Raw genomic sequence first — 15,000 nt, forward strand, 5'->3', positions numbered from 1 at the left:
TTAAAGTGGGTAGAGAATGCAAGGGATTGGGTAGGCGGTGAGAAGTAGCATCAGATTTTTTTTTAGGGGGGGGGGGGTGCACACTAAGTGCCACGGAATCTTTAACGACCAATCAGCACCACTGTTTAACCCACCACCCAATGAGGCCCCTGGCACCACTTCAGTCTGAATGGACACAGCCACAATGCAATATATAGCATGCTTGTAATCCTGAGGTTGCAGGTTCGACTCCCAGCCGGGCCCCTATCGCGCCCCTGTGCAGGGTACTTTAGCCTTAATTGCTTCTGTAAAGTACCCAGCTGTATCGGGGGACTGTTTGTGAAACAATGAAAGCTGAACTTTCATATTGCACGTGTATCTTCATCTTGTTTTATGTTGTGGTCTTTCATCATATCTGTTGTAGTGATGCCTCACTTCTAACATAACACTTAACTATAAACTTACTGACTTGGCCAGTGCTTTACTGTGCAAATTAAACTTGATGTTCGTGGCTATGGATAGATGCAAATTTCTGAGAATTGTACCTTGTTGACCTGTGTCCTGTAGCTGTTCCAACGACTTTCGGTATGCACTTATTGTACTGTATGTTGCTTTGGATAAAAGCATCTGCTGAATAAACTGTAATGTAAATGTAATGCAATGCGGAAGTCAGCCCGTGAAATGGAGTCCATTGCTGGAGTAGGAGTCGCGGGAAATCCGGTAAACAGGTCGGTTGGCATAATTGGCGGTATCCCGTGAGCTCAAGGAGGGCAGAGGAACCTGGCGGATGGATGGCGGGTTGCGGGGAGGCCCCGCCCCATTCCCGCCACTCGTTGGCGCCCGGGGATTCTGGGAAACTCCGCGGCTGGCGGCCGTCGTTCTCGCGGACGCTGCAATCGATGGCTGCCCTCGTCTTTAATGCATGCGAAGGACCCGCCGCCCGCGTGATGCGTTTGGGAGAAAACCGCGCGCGGAAACAGCCGCTCAAGGACCCTCGTTTCTCACGGTCCTTCTCATGGGAAGTGATATTATTACAGGGTGGTTGTGTTAATGAGCCTGCATTATCTTTCTCTGTGTGTGTGTGTGTGGGTGTGTGTGTGTGCACGTTTGTGTGTGTGTGTGTGTGTGTGCGCGCGCGTGTGTGTGTGTGTGTGTGTCTGTGTGTGGGTGGGTGGGTGTGTGGGTGGGTTGTGTGTGCACGTTTGTGTGTGTGTTTTCATAAGCAGTAGTGTGCATAGTGTGTGTGTGTGTGTGTGTGCATATATGCCATATGTACTTGTAACCAAATTACTTTTTTTTGTTATGGCAATTTTCTTGTAACCTGATTGTTGTTGTTGTATCAGTAGATGACTGAACGTGAGAGCCTCCTCCTCTTCCTCCTCCTCCTCTTCCTCCAGGACCTGCTGTTCCCCAGCCCCCCCCAGCAGCCCAGCAGCCGGCTCTGGGTGTCGCCGGGCGGGAACCTGACCGTGGCGGAGGTGCAGCGGGCCGACGCCGGCGTGTATATCTGCCAGGCCCTGACGGTGGCCGGCAGCATCCAGGCCCGCGCCCAGCTGGAGGTCACCGACGGTGAGGAGCGCTGCCTCTGCACCATCACACCCCTCACCACGCTCACGGCCACGCCCGTCATCTGCCATCTCACCCTAACCGCGCCCATCACCCCCCGTCTCAGCTGCAGCCATGCACCATCTCACTACAACCACACGGGGCCCAGCTGGGGGTCACCGACGGTGAGGAGTGCTGCCTCTGCGGCATGACATCATCATAGCCACGCCCATTATCTGCCATCTCACCTGCAGCTCATCATCCCCCATCTCACCTTAACCATGTCTCTCATCGCCCATCTTACCTTAGGCACGCCCCTCATCCTCCATCTCACCTGCAGCCACGCCCCTCATCCCCCATCTCACCTGCAGCACCGCCCATCTCACCTGTAGCCACGCCCATCACTCCCACCTGCAGCCTCATCCCTAATTCCTCAATATTTAACGCATGTCCGCATTCACATTCATTATTATGTGGCTGCACATGGGCTTCTACTGATAAAAAAGAACATCATTTTCAGTGGAGGTGCATGTGCAGGGTATTTAAGGCCAGGGAAAACTGCAAAGTCTGAACTAACTATCAAGATGCACTCAGATGGCTCTGAATGGTTGTGTAATTTCTTTTTGCTTTTTTTGCTCTCATTAAATCGTGGTAGCTGCACCCCTCGCGGGGGCGAGAGAGGAGCCCGGATGTGAAGTGTGAACGTGTTGATATTCGCCAAAGAGAAAGCCGCTAATTATGGCCCTGGGGTGTGACATCGTTAAGCCACACCTGCTAATTAAAGGCACACATCTCCGAGCCCTGTCACGCACAGCATCCTCGGACACCGAGACTAGGCCCGCCCCCTCGAGCTGTTCGACCAATAGAGAGGCGCGCCGCTCTGTGCAGTGCTTATATAAAGGGCCGGACATGTCTGCTCAGATCTCAGTCCTCGTCCGTGACGTGACAGGGCAGTGGTTCACACCACCGCGATTTCATCGCCCCGCCGGACGTCTCTTTCACCCCGCTGTCACCAAGCACCTGTTCCCAGTCTATTACCCACAATCCCCTGCCCAGGGTCGCTGCCGCTGTTCTTCCTGGTTGGGGAAGCGCTAACCAACTGCCGAGAGTGCAGACACGCATACGAATGTGATGTCGTGTGATGTCATCGCACTGCTGTTCGCACAGACCGTGGGGTCCATTCCTGCACCAGAACAATACCTTAACGGGATGGGCCACTCGGCATTATTAAGTTATACCCATTCGTCTGTCAGGAATAAAATGTTCCAAAAGGGGGAACTCCTGAAAACTCATTAATAAGTTAGTATACAGTTTTCATTGGACATTTGGAATCCACAGGAACGTGCTGTTACTAAGGAAGGCCTCCTGTAGTTAAGCAAGGAACACAGACGGAAGGTGGGAGTCCACCATCTGACTAGTTTTTAGCCGTATCCATAGGGACAGATTTTACCCGGATACACGCCTGATGATTTTATTGCAGATATTAAACTATAGTTTGGGGGAGTCACACTTTCAGACAACACCCAAAACAATTAAAATAAGCCGTTATGCACTGGATACCAATAACCGTGTACTTCCTGTCCCTCACGTCAACTGTTTCCCATCCCCCCGGACACCAAGGCCCAAAATGAAAAAGAAAAAAATCCCAACCAATCACATGCTGACTTCTGTGTGACCTCCCACCACCCCTCTTTCCCCAGCCCTGACGCACCGGCCCCCGCCCATCATTCGGCAGGGCCCGGCCAATCAGACGGTGGGGGTGGAGGGCGTGGCAGTGCTGAAGTGCCAGGCGTCGGGGGAGCCCCCGCCCACCATCACCTGGCTGAAGGACGGGGTGAGCCTGCTGGGCACGGACCCCCGCCTCACCCTGCTGGAGCCGGGCAGCCTGCAGATCCACGGGACCCGGGTGAGACTCTCCGCACCCCCCCGCCCCCCCCACTGCCCCTCTGATCTCACCTGCTTATCCCTCCTTTCAGTCCTGCAGGCTGTGCCCTTTCTTAACCCTTTGAGTACAGTAGTGTTTTTCTGGAATGTTTTTCCAGCATTCTCAGTAAGTGTTCTAGAATGCCTCTGCTTTCGGTTGCCAGTAGTGATTGTGACATCAGCATTTAGAATGTTCAGCTAAGAATGTTGTAATCACTCACACCTTAACGGGTTAAAATGTTAATATATGCAGTCACAGAAAACACCAAGTCTCTCTCTCTCGCTCTCTCTCGCTCTCTCTCTCTCTCTCACACAAACATACACACACACACTCCTTCCCACACCACCACGCACACACACACACACACACACACACACACAGTCCCTGCGGTACCCTCCATCCTCCTCTCTCTCTCTCTCTGGGATAAAACCATTATGGCTGACAAAGTGGGGGACTTCTGACATGTTATTTAATAGACTGAGAGGAGCCACAGGGCTGCAACGCCAACACACAGCGTCAGCACGCTTCCAGAGAGAGCCAGACCAGCTGCCACCCAGCGCTGAACCAATTACCCCCCCATCATGGGCATGGGCGGGGGGGGGGCACAGTCCAAACAGTAAACAGAGGGCGGAATTTATTATTTCATTTAATGAGAGTCAGCACATCCAGAGGGGACTCGCTGCTTTTGTCCCTGGTCCCCCCCCCTCACCCCCCCCCCCCTTTTCTCACCTCTCTCTCTCTCTAAGCTGTGAAAGCCGCATGGCCCAGTGGAGGTTAATGCATTTTCAGTGTACTGCACTTTACAGGCACACACTGCACCCCGATCCACACTGACCTTGGGAGGTGACTCTGACTGGGCCAGGGACTGGGACTGGGGGGAGGGGGGCAGGGGGGGGGACTGTAACTGTGACTGTGACAGGCGGGGGGTGTTCATTGTTTTAGCTTGCTGCTATTTCATTCATGGATTCCTTAATATCTGGTTTTCATTGTTTGATTGATTTGGTTGATTGATTTTAAAATTTGATTGGTTGGTTGTTTGGTTGGTTGTGTGGGTTGTTTGGTTGATTGTTTTTGTAGATTTGTTTTTACTTGATTGATTTGGTTGATTGATTGATAGATTGATTTGGTTGAGTGATTGATTGATTGATTTGGGCGAGTTGATTGATTGATTGATTGATTATGATTGATCGATTGATTGATTGTCTCATTGATTCCCAGCTCTCTGACTCTGGGATGTACACCTGTGTGGCATCCAGCTCCAGTGGGGAGACGTCGTGGAACGCCTACCTGGAAGTGCGAGGTACCCCCCCAACCCCCCAACCCTCGATAACCCCATTTCCATTTCCTCTCTAACTAATGCACTGATCTGTGTTAAATCAGCTCTTGTTCTTGCGTGTAACTTACAAATAAGAGAAAGCGGCCATGGTTTCTCTGCCGACACAGATTGGCGAAACACAGCAGTTGCCGCGGTGAACTTACCAAGCTGTATTTGTGAAGAGAAGGGAAACAAACGCCTGTTTTCTTTTTTGAACCAATATTTTGTCGTGAGTCATATGGTGTTTTATTGGCATAACATGGCGGTGCTTTGCCAAAGCTGAGGTTTGAGATGACAACAACAGACAGACAAAGCAATTGCATAACTAAGATCTGTTCCTCTCTTTTGTCTCTCGCTCTCTGTCTCTCTTTCTCTTCGTCTCTCTCACTCCCTCTCTCTCTCTCCTCTCACTCCGTCTCTCCTCTCTCGCACTCCCTCTCTCTGTCAAATTCAAATTCAAGTTGCTTTATTGGCATGAAATACAAATGTAATTATTGCTGAAGCATTCATATAAAAATTTTGATTCGAAAATATATAATAATAATAATGAAAATAACAGCAACGTCAGTTGTAAATCAATAAATATGTACATGTTTATATGAGGTGGGTGGTCACTCACTGTCCCTCAGGTTATGACAGGCTGAAGTGAACTGTACTGCAATTGGGGCTGTTGGTCCTTCTCCTCATAGTATTGCACATTTTTCCTCTTTAGATGGGCAAATTAAATTATTTTTAACTGGGGATAATTTGTGGAAATACATTTTTCTGATCTGTAAATATTTTGTGTCTATCTCTCTCCCTCACTCGTACCCCGGTTCTCCCGGTTCCCCCGGTCCCCCCGGTCCCCCCGGTCCCCCCGGTCAGAAACGGCCGAGGTGACGGACTCCACTGCCCAGGACTCTGAGAACCTCCCCGGGCCCCCCTCGGACCTGCAGGTCACCGACGTCACCAAGAGCAGCATCTCGTTGTCCTGGCAGCCAGGGCCCGAGGGAGGCTCGCCCGTCTCCGCCTACGTCATCGAGGCGTTCAGGTTTGCACCAATCGGGACGCGGCAAGCCATCCGCCAGACTGTCAACAGTGGGGACCATTAGTAACTGATGTTAGCAGACAAACCACAAACATTTGTTGATGTTAGCTTACAGTCTGTAGAACGTATGGTGCAGCAAGCAAAGGTGGTTCATTTATTAGCTAGTTAGTTGGTGTGCTGGTTGTTTGGTTGCTTTAATTGATTGATTGGTTAGTTGATTTGGTGAGTTTGTGTTTGATTGGTAGATTTAAATTATTTGTTGTTTGATTGGTTTGATTGGTCAATTTAATTGTTTGCTTGATTTATTAGTTGATTGATTGATTTTGTTGTTGGTTTATTGGTTAATTGATGTAACTGGTTGGTTGATTTATCGATTGAGTGATATAATTGGTTGATTGATTGACTTAATTGGTTGGCTGTTTTATTGGTTGGTTGGTTTAATTGCTTGGTTGGTATGTTTGTTGATTGATTTAATTGGTTGGTTGCTTAATTGGTTTGCTTGATTGACTGACGCCCTGCCCCTCCTCCTGACTCCTCCCCCTGCAGTCAGCTGGTGAGTAACAGCTGGCAGACGGTGGCGGACCGCGTGAAGGACACGCGCTACACCGTCACGGGGCTCCGCCCGAACACCATCTACCTGTTCATCGTGCGTGCCGTCAACGCCCAGGGGCTCGGAGACCCCAGCGCCATGTCCGAGCCCGTCCGCACGCAAGGTACCGTCCCAAAGACACCCCCAAAACCATACAGCCTAGCTGTCCCAACCCCACCCCCAAAACCATACAGCCTAGCTGTCCCAAAGGCACCCCCAAAACCATACAGCCTAGCTGTCCCAAAGGCACCTCCAAACCTTACACCCTACCAGTCCCAAAGACACCCCCAAAACCATACAGCCTAGCTGTCCCAAAGACACCCCCGCACCGTTCACCCTACCTGTCCCAAAGGCACCCCCAAACCTTACACCCTACCTGTCCCAAAAGAACTCCGGAACCGTACACCCTACCTGTCCCAAAGGTACCTCCAAACCGTACATCCTACCTGTCCCAAAGGCACCCCCAATCCGTACCTCAGAGATGAGCAATGAGGACCGTGTCTGTTTCTGGTTTTCATGCTAGCTTCTAGCCTTAATTACTTAAGTAGCCCTAAAATTTACACCATCTCACATGTTGGCTGCATTTCTCGATAAGCGCATGAATGACAACCAGACCCTGTTCTTGTGTCCCTATATGAGATGTTTTACTGTCATCTAATCTACCAGTGAACCAGTGTTGGTGCGTACAGCCAATTAGCTCATTTAGCCAAGGAAATCGGCAGAAACTAAAACCTGCACACACACCAGCCCTTCAGGACTGTATCTAATTTGTATTGAAAATTGTGTCTAATTTTATTGAAGCTGCCAGTAATCTGCAGGAATTTTACCGGTGTCCACAGGGTATTTCACACGATAATTCGGTGGATATCCGTTTGTACGGCAGTTAAGCGTGTGCTATTAAGGTTTCACTCCAGACTTGTGCAGTGTGTACTCCCCTATTTGTTCTTCATTGCTTCCAGTTATTCCATTTTCTGAAAGATTATGCGCAGTGAATAATTTAATAAATTTATCCCCGCGTTTCTTCTGGAGACGCGGTCGGGACGAGAGCGTTGGTGCATTTATAAGCGCGTCGCGGTTATAGCGGGAGTCCTCCACCGAGCGTAAAGATCGTAAGATTGCAGAAGAAGAAGGCCTCGCAGCAGAAAACCAGTGCGAGTGCCCTTTTAGGAAATGGAGTGTGAAATTTGCTCGCTCACCCCCCCCCCCCCCACCCCCTCCCCGGGAGCGATGCACAGCAGTTCTGAGAAGGTATGCGGTGCATTGTGTTGATTTCAGTGTAAGTGAACTCCAGGCAGAGCGCTGTCTCAGACTCATACTGTACACGACTGTAACAGTCACATCCAGGCAGAGCGCTGTCTCAGACTCATACTGTACACGACTTTAACAGTCACATCCAGGCAGAGCGCTGTCTCAGACTCATACTGTACACGACTGTAACAGTCACATCCAGGCAGAGCGCTGTCTCAGACTCATACTGTACACGACTGTAACGGTCACATCCAGACAGAGCGCTGTCTCAGACTCATACTGTACACGACTGTAACAGTCACATCCAGGCAGAGCGCTGTCTCAGACTCATACTGTACACGACTGTAACAGTCACATCCAGGCATCCCCCGCTGTCTCAGACTCATACTGTACACGACTGTAACAGTCACATCCAGGCAGAGCGCTGTCTCAGACTCATACTGTACACGACTTTAACAGTCACATCCAGGCAGAGCGCTGTCTCAGACTCATACTGTACACGACTGTAACGGTCACATCCAGGCATTCCCCGCGCTGTCTCAGACTCATACTGTACGCGACTGTAACAGTCACATCCAGGCATCCCCCGCTGTCTCAGACTCATACTGTACGCGACTGTAACAGTCACATCCAGGCATCCCCCGCTGTCTCAGACTCATACTGTACGCGACTGTAACAGTCACATCCAGGCATCCCCCGCTGTCTCAGACTCATACTGTACGCGACTGTAACAGTCACATCCAGGCATTCCCCGCGCTGTCTCAGACTCATACTGTACGCGACTGTAACAGTCACATCCAGGCATCCCCCGCTGTCTCAGACTCATACTGTACGCGACTGTAACAGTCACGTCCAGGCATTCCCTGCGCTGTCTCAGACTCATACTGTACACGACTTTAACAGTCACGTCCAGGCATTCCCCACTTCGCCATAGTGACTCACGGAAGCGCGTTGCACACATATTTAGACTGGCTTCATTTACCGTTTATGCGTAACTCGCTCTGAAGTAATAAATACCAGGCCTGGGTCAAATACATTTTTTGCTTTGGATTCGAATACTTTTCTGTGCTCTGTTGATCTTGCCTGGCGTAATCGAGCCTGCCAATATGACTAGAAGGCGGGGTTTGCACTTTTTTGAGAGTATTTCATTGGTTCCAATACACCAGACAACATCAATAGAGCACAGAAAAGTATTTGAATCTGAAGCAAATACAGTATTTGACCCAGGTCTGGTAAATCCTCACACCCACAGCGTGGAGTTAAGTGCCAGGTGTGTACGTAAAGAGGTTCAGGCAGCAAGCGGAGCCCAGTTCCAAGCCATCAATATAACTGCAAGACAGCAAGACTCGGCGCATAAACTTCCAATTTGAAGTTAAGAGCTGCAGCAGGGGCAAGAGGGCGAGCGAGAATTTCAGCGCTTGGAGTGGAAAATGGGTTTGAGGGTTTGAGGGTGTGAGAGTGCCGGTTTTGGGATGCGGCACAGCTGGGGTGTGCAAAACCGTGGTAAATTAGGGGGGTCGGTGTTGGGTGAACCGAGAGTCGGTTTAAACAGGCGTGTTTTTTTGGGGGGGGGGGGGGGGGGGGGGGTTTGCGGCTGAACACAGGTGGGTGCTCCGCTGTGCTGATTGTAGCGCGTTCTGATCGCCCCCACCCCCCCCCCCCCTTCCCCCACCCCGGAGCGTTTAAGTGATCTGAGTCTGGAGGCAGTCGGGCTCGGGCTCTGGTGTTGTGTTTAGGCTGGGGGGGGGAATGTGCTGAAAGGGGAGTGATGATGGGTCTGGTTAATGGCCAGGCTGTGATCCTCCTGCTGAGAGCGCTCTCTCTCTCTCTCTCTCTCTCTCTCTCTCTCTCTCTCTCTCTCTCTTTCTCTCTCTCTCTCTCTCTCTCTCTCTCTCTCTTTCTCTCTCTCTCTCTCTCTCTCTCTCTCTCTCTCTCCCTCCCTCTATCTCTCTCTCTCTCCCCCTCCCTCTCTCTCTCGCTCTCTCTTCCTCCCTCTCTCTCTCTTCCTCCCTCTCTCTCTCTCTCTCTCTCTCTTCCTCCCTCTCTCTCTCTCTCACTCACTCACTCACATTTTCATACCCACTCCAGGATGGGCAGTGTACTGACTTATGTGTACCACCGAGAGGCCAGCCATCCTGTCTCATCTCTCTCTCTTATCCCTCTTCCTCTTTCTCTCTGTCTCCATCACTCACTCTCTCCCTCTCTCTATCTGTCTCCATCACTCACTCTCTCCCTCTCTCTATCTGGTGTATTGGGGGAGCTGTTTGTCTGGTCAATGAATAGGAAATTTAGACGTTTAGGTTAACTGTGGTTTAGGATGAGGTTAACTATCTTTCCCTCCCCTCTCTCTCTCCCTCTCTCTCTCTCTCTTTGTCTTCCCCTCCTCCCTCTCTATCTCTCCCCCCCCTGCAGACATCAGCCCCCCCGCTCCAGGTGTGGACCACCGCCACGTGCAGAAGGAGCTGAGTGAGGTCATCGTTCGCCTGCACAACCCCGTGGTCCTCAGCCCGACCAGCATTCAGGTCACATGGACGGTGAGTCACGCCGTGATTGGTCAGCGCCACTTCCTGCCATTTTCAGGCGTTTCAGACGTTCATATTCTGACAGAAGGGGGAGGAAAATAAATGTGGAGATTTATTTTGGCTTGTGGGCTGCAACAAAAGGCTTTTGATACAGCTTACTTGGAAAAAATACTATGAAAAAGAAAGCACTACTGGAAATCAGATTCCCTTTTTTAAAAGACCTTGGAGTGTCGTTGTCCTGGAGTCTGTCTTTGTTAAACACTTGTTGAACCTTGCTGCGTAATTCAGTTCTAGAACCTCGCTTTTTTTATTCAGTTCTAGAGCCTTGCTTTTGTGATAGAACTCTAGAACTGCTCGTCCTTTCCCTGCCAGTGTTTTCAAACGCCAGTGGCAAGGCTAACGTAAGCTGTGAAAGTGTGTTTCAGAAAACACGCGAGGGTCTGTCCAACTCGCGGGATCCAGAATTGTGGGGACGTTCTCTCAGCGGAACGCCAAGCTAAGCTAAAACATGGAGGGCGGCCAGCGTGTTGGCGTCGGCCGTCTGCGACGCGGAAGAGCAGGTGTTCCATGTGCCTGTTAAACGCCTGGCTCACGCCCTGCTCTGCCGATAAGCGCCTGTTACTGCGAGCCGTCAGGCCCCTCCCCCTTCGCACCGCGCCCATATCGCTCCTCTCTCCGGGAAAATAGGGCCGCTGTTCGACAGGACGATGGCCCCCATCGGCCCCCGGCTTGGTGTTGGTCAGCCTACCCCCTCTCTCTGTCTGTGATGATGGACTGGTCAAATTCTCAGCGTCCTTTCTCTTTCTGTGATAATGGAGCAGTCTAATTCACAGCCCCCCCCTCCTATTTCTCTGGTATAATGTATCAGTATAATTCTCAGTCCCCCCTCTCTCTCTGATAATGGACTGGCCTTGTTCGCAGTCCCCCTCTCTCTGTGATAATGGACCGAGTTTGTGGCCCTCCTTTTGCACTTTAGTTTGTGCAGAACTCCTCAGCAATGGTACGGTGTTAGCCTTTGTGCTATTGGGCCCAGGGGGGTCCCTGGGGCACTCCTGACTGGGCTCTAGAGTGCAGGAGGCCTGTGTTGTGTTGCAGTACGTGCGTTCCTGCATGCGCTTCCTCTTGCTGCAGTGTGTGTGTCCTGCGTCTCTGGTGTGTGGGGGTGGGGGGGAGGTGTGATATGTCAGTCCAGGTGCTAAAATGATTGTCAGATATAACTGCCTCATGGGGGGGCGGGAGGATGAGAGAGTCACATCTCCTCTACTCTTTTCTTTCCCCTACCTCTCTGGCCCCCCTCTCTCTCTTCCCTCACTCCTTTTCTCTCCTCTCTTCCTGCTCTCCTCTCTCTTCTCTCTCCTCTGTTCTTCCTCTGCCCTCCTTCTCTCCTCTTCTCTCCTCCTCTCTCTCTCCTCTCCTTCCCCCTCTCCCCCTCATCTCCCCCCTCTCCCCCCTCTCTTCCCCTCTCCCTCCTCTCTCCTCTCCTCCTCTCCCCCCTCCCCCCCCCCTTCCCTCCCCCCCCTCTCTCCTGCTTCCCCCCCCCCCCTCCAGGTGGATCACCAGTCCCAGTTCATCCAGGGGTACAGGGTGCTGTACCGGCAGACTTCGGGGCTGCCCTCCCCGGGGGCGTGGCAGTCCGAGGACCTGAGGGTCCCGTCGGAGCGCAGCCTGGTGCTGTCGGGCCTCAAGAAGGGCGTGGTCTACGAGATCAAGGCCCGCCCCTATTTCAACGAGTTCCAGGGAGTGGACAGCGAGTCCCTGACTGCACGCACCACGGAGGACGGTAATAAACACACACACGCACACGCACACACACTCACACACACACACGCACACACGCACACACACGCACTCACACACACACACACACACACACACACACACGCACTCACACACACACGCACTCACACACACACACACACACACACACACACACACACACACACACGCACACACACATACACACACACACACACACACACACACACATACACACACACACACACACACACACACACGCACACACACTACACATGCACACACATACACACACACACACGCACACACTCACACACGCACACACACACGCACACACACATACACACACACACACACACACACACACACACACATACACACACACACACACACACACACATACACACACACACGCACACACACACACACACACACACACACACACACACACGGAGGACGGTAATAAACACACACACACACACACACGCACACACACACACACATACACACACACACACACGCACGCACACACACACACACACACCACACACACACAGGACGGTAATAAACACACACACACACACACACACACACACATACACACACACACACACACGCACTCACACACGCACACATACACACACACACACACGCACTCACACACGCACACATACACACACACATACACACACACGCACACACACACATACACACACACGCACACACACACACACACACACACACATACATACACACACACACACATACACACACACACACACGCACTCACACACGCACACATACACACACACACACACGCACACACACACACACACATACACACACACGCACACACACACGCACACACACACACATACACACACACGCACACATACACACACACGCACACATACACACTCTGTCACATGTCTCTGTTATTCTCACACATCCCTGCAGTTGCCATGACAAATGAAATGACTCAGATGAGTTGTCACCAAATCCTGGATTTCACATTCTAGTGATTCATCTCTCTCTCTTTCTATCACTCTCTCTCTCTCACTGTCTCTCTCCCTTCCTCTCTCTCTCACTGTCTCTCTCACTTTGTCTTTCACTCACTCACTCACTCACTCACTCTGTCTCATTCTCTCTTTCTCACCCATACTCTTTCACTGTCTCTCTCTCTCTCTCCCTCTTCCGCAGTAGCATGCAGAGGGGATACATATTGAGGATTACAGAGTACAGTCTGATTCACATTCCTGTCATCCATTTACGCAATTACATCCTCCGCACACACCGGTGCGCAGGCGTTTTCTCTCCTCCATCATCCCTCTCTCCCCCTCTAATTTGTCTTTATTAAAATGTGCCTGTAAAGCCCTGGTCCATCTGGGACTTCTAAACGGACTGAGTCCAGGTGGGGGGGGGATAGTTGGGGGGGGGGGGGTGATACACGCACTTGACCGTGCTCCAGTGACACAGGGCGCACTCTCAAATGGCTTTTCGACGCGATGCTTGCGTACGCCTGTCCCGCTCGTTCATCTTAACGCAGTCCCTGTCCGGTCCGCTGAGCCCCCTCAGACCTGGACTTAATTGGCAGAGGAACAGGAACTGGGGGGGGGGGGGTTTGAGGGGGGCTCAATTTGCCGTTGCCATAGAAATGGAGATGAATAAAGGAGAAGCGAAAAAATGCTCTCTCCGCTGCCAGTTTGCGTGCTGTCAAACCAAGCCCTTTTGTGCGCGACAAATCAAATGTTTCGCATAACAATAGCCACCCCCCCCCCCAATTCGGCCAGGTACATTTACTCTGCGTAATTACTGCACATTTCCCCGATTCAGACGGCTAGTTACCTGTCACAGTGCGATGAGAGAGAAGTAGAGAGGGAGACAGAGGTAGAGAGAGGGAGAGAGATGGGGAGGGAGAGAGATATGGAGAGAAACAGAGGGATAGGGAGAGGGAGAGAGAGATAGAGAGAGGGAACGAGGGAGAGAGGGAGAGAGGGAGGGAGAGATCCCGCAGATTCATGGTGGGGGATGTCAGGTTAAAAAAGCTAATCGTAACAGGTACTGTGTTTTTTTAAGAGATAGTGAGAGGAACAATTAGAATTTGAATTTGAAAGAGGGCTAGTGACAGAGAAATGGAGAGAGAGAGGGAGACAGAGAGTGAGAGGAGGTAGAGAGAGAGAGAGAGGAGGGGGAGAGATGAAGTGAGCAGTCATGGTGGGGAGTGTGGTGTGGGGGGGGGGGTTGGGATGTTGTTTTTGCCGTTCTGGCTGGACGACTGCCCATCCTGGCGTGCCTGTGTTTAATTAGAATTACAGCGGTGGGGAGGTTGCCAGGCGTGGTGTCTGTCCCCTCCCCCTAGACCCCCCCCTCACGGGGGATTCAGCCAGCACTCTGTGAGGGATTATCCAGATTTCTGTGGTTCTGTTTTTATTTGGGCTGGAGCTGGTTCATAAAATCACCAGATTGCCTCTGGCGCTTAAACAGAATATTAGCAGTAAAGGTTTTGTCCAATAAAACAAAACAAAACAAAAAAACACCCACAGGGGGATTGCCAGACGTGCCAGTGTGTTTTTCAGCTATGATATTACCCCCCCCCCCCCCCCTCCCAGGTACAGGAACCTGGAAACCCACTATAACTCAGATTATATGTTTAGTATAGCCGGTGTAATATTTTTATGTTTTGGGTAATATTTTCGGAGCGCCTGACTGACTGTCCCGTCTCTGCACCCCCCCCCCCCCCCCCAGCTCCAAGCGCCCCCCCGCAGCAGATCACCGTCCTGACCGTGGGGAGCCACAACAGCACCTCCATCAGCGTGTCCTGGGACCCCCCTCCCCCTGACCACCAGAACGGCATCATACAGGAGTACAAGGTATGTGGGGGGGGGGGGGGGGGGCTACACTGGGTACAGATATTTCAATGGTCAGAGAAATGGTACAGAAACTGCAGTGACTTCTCTTTGTCTCCCTCCTTCACTCTCTCATCCACTTTCATCCACCTATCCCTCTCTCTATTCATCTCTATCCTCTGTCTTTTCCCATCCTTCTTTCCTGCCCTTCTCACTTATCTTTCTCCCTTTCCTTTTCTTTTTCTGTGCA

At 51.4% G+C, this 15,000-nt stretch overlaps 1 protein-coding gene across 8 annotated transcripts in view; it reads left to right on the plus strand.

Moving 5' to 3' along the window:
- LOC118236132 (roundabout homolog 2-like) overlaps positions 1 to 15,000 on the plus strand; it is a 163,439-nt gene that overhangs the window by 132,553 nt on the left and 15,886 nt on the right. For all 8 annotated transcript variants that reach the window (XM_035434222.1, XM_035434219.1, XM_035434217.1 and 5 more), the window contains 8 exons: positions 1,377 to 1,548; positions 3,225 to 3,430; positions 4,667 to 4,748; positions 5,628 to 5,793; positions 6,337 to 6,503; positions 10,040 to 10,161; positions 11,698 to 11,929; positions 14,650 to 14,774. In XM_035434222.1, coding sequence (XP_035290113.1) covers positions 1,377 to 1,548; positions 3,225 to 3,430; positions 4,667 to 4,748; positions 5,628 to 5,793; positions 6,337 to 6,503; positions 10,040 to 10,161; positions 11,698 to 11,929; positions 14,650 to 14,774 — 1,272 coding nt within the window. The remainder of the gene's footprint in view (positions 1 to 1,376; positions 1,549 to 3,224; positions 3,431 to 4,666; positions 4,749 to 5,627; positions 5,794 to 6,336; positions 6,504 to 10,039; positions 10,162 to 11,697; positions 11,930 to 14,649; positions 14,775 to 15,000) is intronic.

This window comes from Anguilla anguilla, chromosome 9 (assembly GCF_013347855.1).
Source record: "Anguilla anguilla isolate fAngAng1 chromosome 9, fAngAng1.pri, whole genome shotgun sequence".
Classification (NCBI taxonomy): Eukaryota; Metazoa; Chordata; class Actinopteri; order Anguilliformes; family Anguillidae; genus Anguilla; species Anguilla anguilla.